This window comes from Tympanuchus pallidicinctus, unplaced genomic scaffold, assembly GCF_026119805.1.
Source record: "Tympanuchus pallidicinctus isolate F22 unplaced genomic scaffold, pur_lepc_1.0 scaffold51, whole genome shotgun sequence".
Taxonomy (NCBI): Eukaryota; Metazoa; Chordata; class Aves; order Galliformes; family Phasianidae; genus Tympanuchus; species Tympanuchus pallidicinctus.
In genome coordinates this window covers 138339-154056 of record NW_026294771.1, presented here as the reverse complement: position 1 = coordinate 154056, position 15718 = coordinate 138339, and the positions used below count along the sequence as shown (strand labels likewise).

At 52.8% G+C, this 15718-nt stretch overlaps 2 protein-coding genes across 10 annotated transcripts in view; both read right to left on the bottom strand.

Moving 5' to 3' along the window:
* Positions 1–5391: 5391 nt before the first annotated feature.
* SLC35B1 (solute carrier family 35 member B1) lies at positions 5392–8421 on the bottom strand. Its single transcript, XM_052705053.1, has 9 exons — positions 8200–8421; positions 8021–8124; positions 7789–7919; positions 7530–7560; positions 7173–7330; positions 6765–6891; positions 6340–6446; positions 5919–6072; positions 5392–5729 (listed from the first exon to the last, which is right to left on the bottom strand). Exons 1-9 carry the CDS (start codon positions 8394–8396, stop codon positions 5677–5679), a joined length of 1062 nt encoding a protein of 353 aa, XP_052561013.1. The 5' UTR covers positions 8397–8421; the 3' UTR covers positions 5392–5676.
* Positions 8422–8913: 492 nt separating this feature from the next.
* FAM117A (family with sequence similarity 117 member A) overlaps positions 8914–15718 on the bottom strand; it is a 28760-nt gene continuing 21955 nt past the window's right edge. For 8 of the 9 annotated variants that reach the window (XM_052705033.1, XM_052705035.1, XM_052705036.1 and 5 more), the window contains 6 exons: positions 13167–13262; positions 12544–12657; positions 12087–12221; positions 11397–11619; positions 10915–11035; positions 8914–10414 (listed from right to left, as the gene is read on the bottom strand). In XM_052705033.1, coding sequence (XP_052560993.1) covers positions 10075–10414; positions 10915–11035; positions 11397–11619; positions 12087–12221; positions 12544–12657; positions 13167–13262 — 1029 coding nt within the window. In that variant the 3' untranslated portion in view covers positions 8914–10074. The remainder of the gene's footprint in view (positions 10415–10914; positions 11036–11396; positions 11620–12086; positions 12222–12543; positions 12658–13166; positions 13263–15718) is intronic. The other variant, XM_052705031.1, reaches the window with a different exon arrangement.

Genomic DNA, 15718 nt, shown 5'->3' with positions numbered 1-15718 from the left:
GTGGTCTTGTAACATTATCCTTAGAGCAGATAAAATGAAGCTTATGTTAAAGCATCCAGCTGATAAAATCCAGCCCTCGTTAGTGAAGATTGTCATTCGGTTGTGCTTTTTGTCTTCTGAGTTTTAGATCTCTCCAGCCCAGCTGTTCATACAGAAATGCAGTTAGCTGCTGGGTTTCTGCACTGCCACGCAGGCAGGAAGCAGGGGCAGATCTTTTCTCAATCCTGAGACCAAGATTTTGTCTTTCCTGCCACGTTCACTGTAAAACAAATTAACAAATTACAGCCTATCACGTTCCCTAAATGAGATTTGCCGAGACCTTGGGAGAAAGTCACACTACAGTTCTGAGAATAACTTCAATCAGAGGAGGAACTTGCACATTTTTTCTTGAAAGCAGGTCCAGCTCTTCAAAGCCGATAATGAAGAGAGGCTGTGTTTGCCTGGAAAACAGTTTGCATTGTTCTGAGAAGTGATTTTAAGAAGTTTAGCTAATGAGTGTCAGGCGATCAAACTGCCAGGAGATACAAACTCAGCTGCCTGCTTTACCCGTGACCACAGAAGATGGAGATAACGATCTCTGCTGTTTAAATGTACACGGGGCTGAGACTTTATTGCCTTGGAGTGTTTCATTTCTCCAGCCTTAAATGCCATTTGCATTTTAATTTTTTTTTTTCCTTAGAATATTTAAAACTGTAAACATCTCATTGCGCAGTGACATCCAACTGTGGCAGATTCAGTCTGAGGTAATTACAGTCCTTCCTCTTCTTCACGTGCATCTTCTCACCACTGCTGAAATGCTGTTAGTGATGCACTGTAACTATGAGACGTTATGAGAATACCTATTCCAGACACACGTCCTCCCCCCTGCCCTGCCACTCTCCACACTGAAATGGGACTCCGAAGCTGGCATGTTTTTCCCCAATAGATGCCTGATTCTCGTGTACTTTTCAGTCTGAGAAATCCAATAGGAATTCTTGTTTCCTTTGCGAGAGCGCGTGGAGCCTGCTGTGAGCTCACATAACCACTGAGCCTTAACTGAGTGCCACAGAGCAGATCCCAATTGCTCTTAACGTTACCATTGGGGTGATGGGGTTGTTTTCAGTGGTATCTTTAATGCTGGTAAGTCATCAATTTCAGAGCAGCGCTGGTAGCTTCAGTGTCCCTCAGACCTTGTCATTTAACCCGTCTTTACTCCCCCACAACCAGCAGGTCACCACTGTTAAACACTTACTGCACCTCCGCATGCACGCGCACAGAACATCTCACCTCTTCTACATGCACTCTGAACATTATTTTAAAACATCTGTTGATGGAATTGCAGAGGGAACTCAGAAAGGCAAGGAAGATGAAAGGAAAAGGAAAGCAGCTGCCAAGCCTTCCCCCCTGTGAACGCCGTGTCTCAGTTAGGTATGAAATAAAGCTTCACCTTTCTTTGCTCATACATCACCGAGTTCCTCCTGGAGAGACAACAGGCACAAACACTGCCGCAGTGTTGTCTGCTGTTTATTCTCAGTGTGAGCCTGACTCTCATCTCCCTGGAACCACCACCAACTGACAAGGTTCCTAGGAGAATTCTGGCAGAAATGTTTTTGCAAACGTCAACTGCAGAGCCTGTGGCTGCTGCTGCGCACGAAGGCAGCTGTCTGTGTTACCCCAGGACAGGAGGTAGATGCACCTTCATAGGCGTGCATCTGCACTGGAGAGCTGAAGGCATCGTCTCAAAGCTTCTGACAACTCCAGCGTAGTCTGCTCAACATCAACAAATCAAGCAGACTAAAAATGCAGGAAGACCTGGATTTCCACGTTATCCTTTTACTGCAAACCAAGGACTTTGGAAGTACAGTCTTATTGCTAATTAGGCAAGGACCATTTTTTTGTTGCTTCCTTCTCATGTTTCTTGAAAATTATTGAAAGAGTTCCCCCTGCTGGTAACTGCCTGACTCATAAAGGGACTCAGGGCCGGCACTTCAGACCCAACGAGAAAAGGCAAGGTGGAATGGCTGCCTCATTTGTCCGACCTTTGTGTTTTGCACTTGCAGGTCTTTTTCTAAGGCACTTAAGTCCTACTCGACTCAGTTCCCTTCTCCTCACAGAAAAGCCACTCATCTGCTAATGAAGGAGCAAGCCTCAAGATTTCACTTTAGCAACTCCTTGGCAAGTCAGCTCCAACTGGAAACATGCAGTGAGTGTTCAGAACATCTGCCAGCCTGACTGCAAAGAGCGTCGACACCTCGGATTTCACTTTGGAAAATATTCCACTATCACAATAAAGCTATTGCTTGCAGCTGGGGAAAGAAAAATAAGTGACAAATCAAACACACACCCTAAAAAAAACCCATGTTATATATAGAATATAATATATATATATAATCGTTATTTTGTAATGCACTTAGCTTATCTGTGATGAACTGGGGAGTGTCTAAAAGAGCAGAGACGTGCAAAGCAATGCAGCAGAACAGGCAAAGCCCAAACTGCTGGCAGAGAACGCGGGTGCTGCACTTCAATCCTCAACACCTCTACACTTCTGATGAATTTGGAGCCCATGCTACCACAAAACACAACTGGACAGCAATACTTAGGCTAAAGATTCCTTTGCGTAGCCACCCACCAGGTGTTATGCAGTATCTAGAAAAGCCAGAATAAACTGTAACTGTTTTGTTGATTACTCATCTCTTAGTTGAAGACAGAAAGCCTTTGCTACACTCCATCAGAAATCCCAGCATTCTGATTGAATTTCTGCCTTCTGCCCTCGGGTTGAAGACACTACAAAAAAAAGAACAAAGCCAACAGAACAGTTCAACAGCTTCTCCTCTGCAAAAGGTGCCTCGGAGAGGAGCTAACACTTCTAATAATACAAAGTGACACAGGATGAGAACTTCATTAGCTTGTAAAGCCGGTTCCCTTGGAAGTTTCCTTGTATTTATCTGGAGACGGCTGAAGTCAAGCAGGAACACACAGCAGAAGCCACCAGGCAGGCTTCTGAGAACGTGGAAATCAGCCTGTCACTGGGGAGAGCCATTGCAGCAGCCCTCCTGGCAGCTCAGAGCTGGAGACCTGTTCTGTGGCAGCGCTGTTAAAACCAGCCATGAAAAAAGCCAGTGCTGATTTGAAAATAGCTTCTCGAATTGCTTTTGCAGCCTCCTCTGGGATCTCGCAGTACATGAGGTCTGGAGCAAAGACAGCAAAGCTGTCCAAGGAAATCCAAAAGATTCAGACTCAGGGTGAGCACAAGAGCCGGCTTTAAGAATTTCTTACTAAGATGTGGAGGTGCAGTGAGAACCAAGTTGGAGCCACACCAGGAATAGGCTTTAGAGCTAAAGTGGGTCAAGGCAGCCTGCAGAAATCGGAGAGAAAATCTCCTTTATTTTCTTCCTTCTTGGCAGGCTGATCCTTATGTCTGTGCTCTGAATACAGACAAGTTGGAGATACTGGGAAAGACGAATCTTGGCTTAGAAAATAGGCCCTAGAAAGCTCCCAGCTTTTTAATTTCTGCCAGTCCTCCAGGCTGCTGCGGCACGGAGGACAGCCAGACCTGTGCTCTGAGAAAACATCCCTTGAGCCCCCGATAGCTTCTTTTCCACGGTTCAGGAATCATTTAGCAATGCTAAGTCTTTTTTTTTGCCTTCTTTCCAATCAGACACCCTTTCTAGAGCTACAGCTGGACTCAGGGCAAGAAGAGGAGAAAAGCTCAAGAAGAGAGCGGTCTTGTGGTCCTTCCAACACACACACCAACGCAGTTTGGAAGGTGCCTCCTCTCAGCCAGTCCTCAGGAAGTAACTTGGCTCGAGGTGCTGCAAATTAGGGAGATCACAAACAACAGCCTGACAGCAGTGGAGAAAGACTGGTGACGTCTCAGCTCCTCCATTTCTCATCACACGCGTCCTTAGGAGCACTGGCGACTAAAGAACTACAGCTAATAAGCAATCTGCTCCTGTGGAATCAAAACAGTCATTTCCATTTTATTTGCAGCAAGCTCCCTAGAGCAGAGAGGTGCTTTGGGAATTAACAGGTGATGCATCTGAATAATTTTCCTGATCGTGTGGAGGAACACGGCTGAGGAAGTGATTTGTGGCATTTCTCAGCTGTTTGCACTGTGCACAGTGACGGGGGGTTATTCCTCATTACATTACTTATTTAATAACGGGCAAAACGAGTCTGCAGAACTGTGAGTGTTTCTGCTGATGCTGGTTACTTAATTTGAGAACTGGCTGAATTCAAAAGATGCTCCTCTATCCCTCAGCACCAAGTCCTGCAGAGCAAAGACACCTTTACCACCCAGACAGCACCGTAACTCAGTGCTATCTATCGCACAGCACAAGTCATTCAGTATTTCTGCTCCCATTTATGAAATGGCAATTAATTACCTTGAATATACAGTTCTCAGGGCAGCTGGGATCTTCATACGGCAGCAGGTGCCAGCACGAAGTTCATCAAGCAGCATCCATGGAGTTACATCACAGAAGCTTTTATTTTGTGGTTCTCTACTACTGAGAACACATTTGTTTGCTACTTATCATCTGACCTTCAAGGCAACACAAGTCAGCAAGGAGGTGAGAGTGACAGAAAAAAACAAAACCTTTCATATCCTCAGGTTTAATTCTGCAAGAAATGTGTTGTTGGAGGAGCGCTACAGGATAACGAGGCAGACTAAATGAAAAACAAATTGGAGTCCAGAAAAGTTGTAAGAAATACTGCAGAGTGGGGGTAGAAGGGGCTGGAAAGGGAGACTTACAGCAGCCGTTCAGTAAAGAGATCAAGATCCCATCTGGAGGGGCAAAAGGCCAAAGCCACAGAACAGATGGAGACCAAGCGACAGCTGGTGCAAACGTGCTTTCATGTGTAAAGTTTGTTCTGGGGAGAATTCTGCTCTCCAACTCTGCAGGCATCGCTCTGATAGCAGCTCCTCCCCCTGCAGCACTGGGACCCAGCCTGCGCCCAGGAGCGGCAGCTCACCACGATAGCGGTTAATTAACAAGGGCCCTTTCAACATTCAGAAGCTGTTGTCACACAACCTTGGCACCAGTTTAGCGGCAGAGGTTTCTGTTCCTTCCTCTGCAGGGGGAGATGAAAAGAATTCATTTTAACCCCGGCGGTTCAACAGATTTCCTGTACGTTTTTACATACGCCAAGGGCTGCCTGTTCAGAAGGGCTCAGGTGAAGAACGCAGTGCAGCACACTGTTAACAGCAGAACGTCCGACTGCCTGCTCCACTGTGAAAATCAGCACACAATCAGCCAGGAGGGAGGATCCTCTTCAACACAGGCATTTAATCCGGGACCTCCCCAGGCTGCACCATGCTAACGCCATTCTGACAGCCTCTCCTTGGAGAAAGCTGTGCTCTGCCTCCCCACCGTCAGCCAAGAACCGAAATCAAAGTCCTGGAGAAGAGGCCATTGTTTCCTTTTCTTTAATAAAGATAGGAAGTTTGTTTTTTCTGTTAAGGCAAGAATGTCATCCTGCTGCTAGGATCTAGTACTGCACCTTCGATTACAGAAAAAAACCATCATACTTGATTACAGTTAAAACTGAAGCAATTCGTAATTAAAAAACTAAAACAAAAAAAAACCCAAACATTCCCCTTCTAATTACCTATCCTGAGTCCAGTTTCATGACAGACTTTGAGGTACAAGACAATAAATTAAAAGTTCATTCCGACAGCACAGATCCACCGCCTCCTCAATGCGACGTCTTCTTTACTCCCTTCCCAAATTTGGCATCAAGTCCAAGGCCTGCAAAGAGACAAAGCAATCTGCGTGCACGGAAAGCTCCCTCTTCTTCCCCCGCTCTGAGCTGCAGCACACTTCCATCAGAAGCGTTCCACACAATTCCATTTTCTGACCAGCACCTTTTACAGCTGCCCCCGCTGAGCGCTGTTTATGTTAACGGAAGGAAGAGCTCAGCTCTGCTCCCAGACTTACCCAGGAACACCAGGACCGTCCCCACCCACTGCATGCTGCTGATGGGATTGGCAAACAGAATGACGGATGCTAAAATGGTGAAGAACTTGCGTGTCGTGGTGATGATGGAACAGGTCAGAGGTCCGAAGTAAACCACCGTCATGAAAATGAAGCTCTGGAAAACAAACAGGTGCTTTTCATCACAAAAAGACACAGCTGGGATCACATTTTCAACCACAGAGCCAGAGCTGAAAGAACAGCTTTCGGGTTGTTTTTTTTTTTCCCAACTCCCCATTACTTCCATACAACCATTTTAATTTCGTGGTAGCCTACAAGAAAAGCAGCGATAACCAAAGCAACAGAAAGCGAGGCAACTTTGCTCTGCCATCTCCCAGCTGTGCAAACAAACCCCAGTGAAGGCTGCAGAACAAGGGCAGTTTACCTGACCCAGCGCGCTCGTCAGGCCGAACAGCAGGATGTTGTAAATGATGCTGGGATAACGCTCAGTGAAACTCAGGAACTCCCAGAGCTCTCCAGTGAACAGGATCCCTGCGGGAAGGGTCGGGATGAGAAGTTATTCACCCGAGCATCATCTCAGCCTACGGAGCATAACCTCAGTTCGCATTCCCAACGCAGCCGGCAGCACGGAGGGCTGCTCAGCACGGAGCTCAGCTGGGGAGTTCAGCTGTGTGTGAAGCAGCGCCCCCTGGTGGGCATCGGAAGAGCTGCACCGAACACCCAGACACCGAACACCCAAACTGAAGCTCTTTTGCAACGAGCGTTTCCAAGTCCTTCAGGGAGCAGAACACGGCGCTGCTCCGCAGGGCGCTGCAGGGCAGGCCGTACTTTGTGCAGGGCGTTCCTTACCAGCTCCCAGGAACAAGGTGGACCAGAGGTTAACATTCAGCATCATGTGATTGGAGCCGGTTTGATAGTGAGCTCTCATGTGGTCCTGAGAGACACCTGTCAGCCCATCCAAGGTCAGCGACAGCAACTGACAAAAGGAGACAGGGATACGAGTAAAGCAAAACCTTCTCTAAGGTGAAGACCTTCAGCTCCCTCCCTCGTTTGAGGCATCCCAAACAATGACAAACCCACCAATGATGCGACCTCAGAACAGACAGAAAGAAACATGCATCCCTCAAACTCGATGAGGCGCCCACTGCACGGAAGCATTTCCACATCAGCTTTAAGGTGCTCTTGCTGTACAAAGCTCTCACTGCTCCATCCTCCCACCCGGCAGCCCTGAGCTCACTGCACTGCAGCAGCACTCACCAGAAGGAGCTCCCCGTAGCCAAAGATGTGGTCGTCACCTCCAGCTCCCTTTTTGGGCTTATACATGAACAGGGCCACGCCTGTGACTATCAGGAGGACGCAGAGGTACTTGGCCAGCGGGTACTTCTTCCTCAGCACAGTCACACCTAAAAGCATGACTGCAAAAGAAGCGACACCATGAAACCCACATCCTCACCTGGGAATCCAGCTGCCCACAGAACAGAACACGGGGCTGAATGGTGCACAGCTGCCGTTCCTGCAACACAGCGCTGTTTTTACAGCTGAGCTCCTCGGATCGGTCAAAGGACACGAGAAACCCACAGAAACACAAGCAAAGAAGCATTTTGATTTGCTTACCTGGAATGGGCTTACAGGATTTGCCTAGGACCTATCAAAAAAAAGAGCACATTAACCACCTGCACACCAACCTCCTGCCTGCAGTGTGAGCCCAACACGAGGGCGACCCGACCGGCACCGACACACTGCACCTCCTGCAGGAAAGCCAACAAAGCCCCGCCACACAGCGACCGCAAAACCAAAACCTGCAGCCCACAGCCGTCAGCGGCAGCTCCCAGCCGGCGAACGGAGCTCCGTTCCCGGAGCGGCCGACGCTCACCTGGGTCGGGTAGTTGACGAACTGCAGGGCCGAATTGCTGGAAACCATCGCGCCCAGATAAGAGAGCGAGCAGGCGGCGTACAGCCAGCCGTGCGTGCGATCCACCCTGACGGAGTCAAAGAAACGGATCACTGCGGGGAGAGCGAGGGAGGAGAAGCGTCAGGGCTGCGACGGAGCTCAGGGCGCTCAGAGCCGCGGAGCGCGGGGAGCCCCGCCGGCAGCCCGGACTCACGCAGCTTGGCGAAGGCGGCGTTGATGACGCACTGGATGAAGACCAGGCTCAGCGCGTACGTGAACTTCTCCTGCCGGGCGCCGTCGCCGTATTTCCCCCGCGTGCTGCAAGAGCGGGACTCGGTGAGCCGGCGGCGCGGGGAAAAACCCGAGTCCCGGGCCGGCCCCGCGCCCGCTCACATGCTCTCCTGCAGGATGCCGTAGTAGAAGTAGCAGGCGAAGACGCCCAGGAAGCAGATGGGCAGGCGGAGGCGCTCGGGCAGCGCGGGGCCGCCCGCGTTCGCTCCCATAGCGGCGGCGCGGCCGCTCAGCGCCGGGCCCACGTCCAAAGCCACATCGCGCAGGGCGGCCGGCGGCGGCGGAGCGGGCGGCCTCATGCACGCACCGTGCGCCCGCCCGCGGCGCAGGACCCGCCCTGCTCGGCTGCGCCCGCCTTCCGCGCTGCCGGATCCGCGGCGGGGTTGGGGGAGGATGAGCGGCGGAAGACGTCGAGCAAAACCATCCCGGAGCTGCGGAACGAAACCTTTCGCCTCCTCTCCGAGGTCGCCGCCGTCGCGGTTCGGCCACGATCGCGGCTGCGGGGATTTCTGGAGACAGGCAGCGCGTGGGGCAGCCCCGGGCTGGGGGCCTTCAGTGAGCGCTGCCCCGGCGGTGACGCAAGCAGATGTGGAGCTCGGTGATTGGCTGTGCGGCCAGAGGGCGGAGCCCGGGTGGCGTTCCCGCCGTCGCCCGAGAGACTGGGGCGTGCCGTGCGCATGCGCAGCGCCGAGCCGTTCGGCGGCCGGGCTCGCTGCGTTCCCTCCACCCGGAGCTCCGCTCAGCGCCTCCCAGCGCTCCGACCCCCGTCAGACTCGGGAATATTAAGTCCAACCCCCCCCAGGAACACGAGGGCTGTCGGATGCACGAAATAGTTTATTTTCTCCATGTAACTGTCAACACCAGCATCTGCAAAAACCCCTCTAAACACAACTCCAAATCTAACTTTCCTCCTTTAAGCTTTGCAATACATACATAAAATACAAACTTCAAACAGCTGCAAAAATAGTGTCTTTGGAAGAAAATAGAGTTTCTACATCAGATATAAGAAAATAGGCTTCTTCAGTACAACCCAGAGCCTTTGCAACAGAACACAACCAAACGCCGCTGTTAAGAGGCTTTTTACCATCTGTGTCCTCGTGTCACCGCTCTGCTTTCTGCTCTGCGGCCCACGAACCCCACACCCCCCCCAGGCAGCCCCAGCCCCGCTGTGCAGCTGTGTGGGCTCAGGGCCGGGCGCCTTCCAGCACCGCAGTTTGTTTCCCATCCTCTCTTCCTGCAATGTGGCCGCAGCACCGGGGACACCGGCAGGCAGCTCTGCCATTCCTGAGCAGCCACCATCTCTCTCCTTCACTCCTTGCAGTAAGGCAAGTTTTCCTCCCCCTGCTGAAGGCGGCATTCGGTCACCTGCGCTCCCTCCCCTCCCCCCGTTCAGCACAGCTGCCTCAGGGCTCCCAAAGCTCCGGGGTTTCAGGGGCTGAAGGCGTCCATGGAGGCGCAGGCAGAGAACGCTGCTGTCTGTGTCACCACTACAGATCAACAGCAGCTCCCACGGCCCCGGAGCAGCCGTCCTACAAGACCCTTCTCCCCCTTCCCACCTCCCAGAGCTCAGCAAGCACCAGGCAGCGGCAGCAGCAGGGATGAGAAGCACTGGGAAGCTCCACCTGAATCCTCCCGGCTCAACTGCACTCAGAGGCCCGGTGCGCAGCTCCACCCACGGCAGGGGTGCCCAGCTGCTCTTCACCAGCAAAACAATCATACAGGAAATGACAATTCAACGCAGGAAAGTGCTTTCAGCAGGGGAGACTCGGGGAAATGAGCCCCTCCCGCAGCAGCGAGGAGTCCTGTGGAACGTGGTCCTTCACAGCTGCTTTCATCCTTGGCAGCCCGCTGTGGTTTTCAGGCCCAGCGCTGCCCCTTGGCTGTCAAGTCCCAACCTCAAGGCACTGATCTCCACGCGATGGCCGAGATGCACTGAGGAGCCAGAGCTGCTGTTGCTGGCTAACTTTCCCAAAGGCTTCACACAACGAGGGAGCTGTGGAAGACGACGTTCTCCTCTGGCTGCCCACGTTTCCAGTGTTCATAATTGAGTGAAGGCGACTTGGAGGCGTCGCTGAAGTTATCTACAGCAGCGTCCTTCCGTGCCCCAAGGAATGGCGTGGGGGCCGAGGGCTGGCAGGATGTAAACGTGCCCGTGCCAGGGCTGGATGATGCTGGAAAGCCCCTGCTAAAGAGAAAGCCCACGTTTGGGAAGAGAGGCTTCACCAGGCTGACCGGGCAGAAGGCAGAGCCCGTGGGGTTGAAGTGCACTTTGTTCTTATCCGGGCAGGAAGGCTGAAAGGTGTGGTCAGGGCTGGAGCTGAAAGAGACACAGAGGATGTGATCAGCAACAGATGCTCCCCAAGAGCACCAAACTGCCTGCGGCTGCAGGGACAACACCTGGGGTTGCGCACTCTTCAAAGAGCCTGACTAAAAGCTGAGTGGCTGGGCTGTGAGCCGGGCTGCTCCTCACGCACAGAGCAGCACGACGAGGCTGTTTTGTTTTGAAAGCACACTTATTTACAGGAAAAGCAGCTCTCTTTCCGAGGGGCTGTGCTGGCTGACAGTTATCTACCGCCTAGGAAGGGCAGAAATCGCAACACCCTTCCCAGTGTGTCTCAGGGTTAACACTGCAGCTTTCACCTCTTCCACCAGGATCCGAGCAGCCAAGGTTTTGCTGCAGTGTTCCTTAGAGGCTGTTCCCTACTTTCAGAGCAGGGCACAACAGCACAACTGGAGGCTCAGCTGCTCCCACCCCAGCATCCTGCCATAGGAGCAACCCCAGCTGAGCTCTCCTCTGCCACAACTCCTCGCACTTACGAAGCTTCTTCAAAGGCCCGGACCTTCTCACATCCCTCAGGAGGCTCCCGTTTGAACATGTAGCTGTGGTTGGGCCGAGGAGAGGAAGCGAAAGCCAGGACTGGAGAAGGGCTGCCCTCCTCTACAAGAGATGAAAGATACTTTTAAAGGAATTTTTATGAGAATCATAGAATCACAAGGTTGGAAACGGCCCATAAGATCATCTGATCCAGCAGAAGTTTAAGCTAATCCCAAGCGTGCTCTTCCAGTACCCCTGTGGCTGTGGGCTAAACCCAAAGCACTTTATTTGTGTAGCTCCCTGCTCATAAGCACCACGCAGCACAACAGGAGAGCATCCACCTGGACACCGATTAGCAGGGCTTAGGAAGTCCACCATTATTCAAAGTGGCCGAGATCCCTTCCAACCTCATCTGCAGCTTGGATCCATCACACAGCCTCCTCATCCCCCCACAGCTTCCCAGCAGCATGGGCTCAGCGCTTGCCTTTCTCTTTTGGATCCAGCTGCATCTCATCCACAGCAGAGGAGAGTTCTTCTGCCACCAATCTCACTGGAGTGTGTGGAGAAAGGCGGAGAGGCACAGAAGGGGAAGGAGAAAGCGAGAGGCTGCTGCAGCTGCCACTGCTGGGCTCCAGCATCAGGGAGGCATCCCCAGAGCCTCTCGGAGCAGGTGCTGGTGCTCTGTGGCCATCTGGGACATCCAAGATCTAGGGAAAAAGCAAAATCTCAGCAGGACAAGAAGAAACCCAGCCCTTCCACCACAGAAAAGGTGAGGAAGCAGTTGCACCTACAGACGGTATTTTTTGGGGTGCTGGCTCCCAGCAAGGGCTCAGCCACAGACAGAGCAGAAGGACACAGACCCTTCTGCATCCCCTGCACCACTTCTGCTCACAGGCTGGCTGGGATCACCTCCCACACCTGCATGGTACGAAGCAGCCTTTGGATGCTGATCTAAGACAGCGCCTCAGTGCTGCTGAGATTCCTGCTGGCTGATTTCCCACAGCACCAAGCCTAAGGAGGGAAGCCCAGAGCCGTTCAGGCAGCCATGTGCCCAGAACTGGACACAGACATCGTCCCCACAGCCAAGCAGCAGCTATGGGCAGCAAGCGTCACGAGAGGAAAGCATTCAGAGACCATCCAGGAGATTCAGGACGATCCTTCAAGCTTCACTCACCCTCAAAAGCTCTTCATCTCCATGCTCCTTCACAAACACTTCCTCTAGTTCCTGGTTTAGCCCTTCCAGGCTCCTGTGCAAGCAAGGACTGAGCCTCAAAACGGGAGACAGAGAAAGGAAGCCTGAAGGAGAGTCCTGCAACAACCCAGAGTGAAAGATGTTAGCTGTGGCAGCACAAACTCAGTCATTTCTCAGTTCCATTCCAATGTCGCCGCACTCAGTGCTCAGCCAGAGCCTTCGAGGAAGCTGACTGGCAAAGACCGACAGAAGAGCCACGGAAACCCACCAAGGGCTGGTCAGAGCACGGGGATCTGAAGCAGCGGAGGAGGAAGAAAAAACGCCCCCCTTTCACCCCCCCACCCCCTTGCTCAGAAGTCTGAGAACAGCTGGGATGTCTGCACTCATCTCATTGGGACGCACTGACAGCACGGGGAGGTGTGAGCCTACATCAACCCACCCGCAGCGATCCAAGCACGGCGTGGTCCCCCTGCAGCGGGGAGCTCTTCTCCTTTTCTTTGCCACTTCTGCCGTTCAGCTTCGTTCGCTGGAGCTGCTGCTTCAGTTTGGCAATCTAGCAAATAAAGTTTCAGCTGCAGAACGAGGCAAACCAATACACCTCCACCAAAAATCAATCATCACATCTTGTCTCTCTCCTTCCCCCTCTCTCGACCCATGAGGAAGTGCCAAAATAGTGTCAGCTCCCATGGCACAACAAGCTGCTCTGCCTCTCCAAGGATGAGCAAGGACTGCCCACGAGGCCTCACCAAAAGCTGCCCCCTGGCAACGTGGGCAGCACCGCTGCATCTGGGTTATCTTCCACCTGCAGCACCAGGCCCTGCTGGAGCCCACGCACACTGTGACACCTACCAGCAATGCGCTGAGCTCCAGGGGAGTTTCTTTATAACAGCTGCCTGTGAGATCAGCCTCCTGTCCAAGCACAGCATTAGGGGTGAGAATGAGGGCTAACATCTCTAACACTACAACCCCGTCCTCCCACTCCCCTCCCATGCAAGCAGGAGCCTCCTGCACATCAGCAGCTAACACAGACCTTGCTCAAGTGCTGGGAGCGATCTGTTTTACCTCTCTGCGGTGATCTGTGCTACCCCAGGAAGCAGAACGCTTGTGAGCACTGGAGCTGGCTTTTCCCACTTCTGCATCATGCCAGGACACCGGGGTCTGAATGAGGAGAAACATTGCTGAGAACAATCGCCACCCTTACTGCTCTGAGGCTGCTGGAAGAGCCCGAAAGAATAAAAGCGATCAGCTGCTGCTCCTTCACAGCCCTGCTCCAGTCCTCCCCCACTGTCGCTCAGTAATTCAGCACCGAATTCTTTCAGCACTCACCAAAACCTCACCATTTTAACCAAATCTGTGCCTCTGCAGGAAAACTGGGCCCCACGGACCTGCATGGCAACTGAGCTGCTCGGAAGGCAGTGCCTCAATTCCCACGGGTACCTGGCAACGTGAGGCACAGCCATTGCTCCTCACGCCCTGGCGCTGCCTGCAGCCCAAAGCAGGGTGACGTAGAGACACAAGCACTCGTTTGTACACAGCAGCCTTACAGAGAGGAAAAGCCTCACCCAGCTGTGAGAACACACAGCTTGCTTCTGAGACCTCAGGCTCCCATTATCGCAGTTCAAAGGCGTAACCAAAAGCAGGGTTTGGCCTGCAGACTCGATGCTGCCGCAGGAGTGCTGGAAGAGTCCAGCTGCCTGTGCTGCTCACTGGCTGAAGGGCTGGCAGCTCTCAGCTGACTCTTGGTGCACAAAAACAGCCCCAGCGCACTGCACAGCTGTTTTCCAAGCAACAGCCACGTTATGAGCATCAATGGCAGTCAGAAGGGGCCGCTGATCTGATCGGCCATGGGTGTGAACTTCCTTCCGCTGAACTCAGTCCTGCTCAGCGGAGCCTCCAGCACCAGAACGCTCCCAAGGCACATCAGCTGCAGGGCTGCTTTTTCCCAACATCGCATGTCAGGCCCTCTCAAAACACCCAGCCCCTGTCCCCACTGCCTGCCGTGCTGTGGGAGGCTCTGACAGCGCTCCCCTCCTCCATCCTCAGGGACGGGCTGCCCGGAGGTGCAAGGGCCTGAGAACAGCTCCTCTCCATCTCCCCTGAGGCCACTGCGAGAACAGCAGCTGTTGGAAGCAGCCCCATCGAGTCAGCAGGATGACAGAAACCTCTTCTCTCAAAATGTGTTTTAGTATGTATTGAAAACAAAGGAACAAGGCGGGTTACCTGGAGAGGTACCAGGCTTTCCTTTGCTAACTGGATGCAGAAGACTTCCAGACAGAAATCCAACCCTGCCCCAAGTCACAGGCTCCAATGCAGCCCCTCCTTGCACCCCCTCCCCCAAAGCAGGGCACACCATTCCCACCACAGCATGCACTGCCTGGGTCTTCGTCCACAGGACCAGTGAGCAGCAGGCACAGCAGCTGCCACAGAGTGCAGCGCTCAGTTTGGTTTGACAGAAGCAATCTGCTCAGCCTAAAGCATTACTGCGAGGTCCTGCTGAGCTCAGAGCAGCCTCAGCCGCCCCGTGGAGGAGCAGGCTGCTCCCATAGGAAGTCCTGCAGCTCAGGCTAACCCCACACTTTGAGCACATGGCACATCTGATCTCATTTCCTACCTCAAATAGTCTCTCCTAAACAACTCGGACAGCGTTCAGTGTTGATGCCAGAACATTGTGTCATTTCACATCCCAGCAGATCACGTACGTAGGAAAGCTAAGGAGGAAAGCTAGAAGAGGCAAGACTCAGCTCCATCTCATGTTACTGCTGAAGGAGAGGCTGGGAAGCTCAGCTTCAGCTGCTGGAAGAGCCCAGGATGTGAGAAAAACTTAAGGCACCTGAAGACTCTCAAGCAACAACTCCTTTAACACCCTGCTCTACTGCTGTGACACCCAGAGCAGCGGGCTGCCAAGAAACAGGGCCCAGAAAGGAAGAAGCGATGATTCTCGCAACAGGAAAACCTGAAAGTAAAGAATGTTTGTGCACCCCACTCCTTTTCTAGGCAGAGTGTCAGGGCAGAAGGAAATTACAGAACTTTTTGTACTAACTGTGGCAAAACTGCTTCCTCAGAAAGAGGGGGGGAAAAAACACTTTGCACAGCAAGATAAAGGCGCAGGCTGCAGCCATGCACGCTGCTGCCACTCTCCCCCACGCTGAGCACCTGCAGTTGTATCTCACTTAAGCACCTTACGACAGCAAATCTACAGAGCTCTGCACAGCAGCTGATCAGTAGCTGCGGAAGGAGGAGAGTAAACACGTACTGACAGGCAGAGAAAGTCCCAGCTCAGAGCTGACAGCATGGAAGGGGCGTCAGCCTCCTGGAGGAACATTTTGTTAGAGCACAGAGCAGGCCACAACAGAGGACTTCATTCCCAGCTTCCACAACAGCCAAGTCATCTGATGTGCACACAAACCAGTGGAGCACAGCAGTAGAATGCTGGAGATCACTGCTCCTCTCACTGGTGCGTTGCAAGGTCAGCGTCTGCAGATAGCAGGGCTGCAGCACAGCTGGCCCACTGAGCACAGCCAGCAGCTCCATCCTGAGGAGGTGCCCCCACTTCACAGCCCCTCTCCTCACAAGGACCGAATGCAAGGGAAACTGAATGGCTGCAAAGTGCCAGA

Excerpts from the sequence above, each read along its gene's own strand:
- SLC35B1 (XM_052705053.1), bottom strand. The coding sequence starts at position 8,396 with ATGAGGCCGCCCGCTCCGCCGCCGCCGGCCGCCCTGCGCGATGTGGCT. Across the intron at positions 7,561-7,788 it reads TCGTCAACTACCCGACCCAG|GTCCTAGGCAAATCCTGTAA; the intron begins GTGAGCGTCGGC and ends TTTTTTTGATAG. Across the intron at positions 5,730-5,918 it reads GACGGTCCTGGTGTTCCTGG|GCCTTGGACTTGATGCCAAA; the intron begins GTAAGTCTGGGA and ends GTCTCTTTGCAG.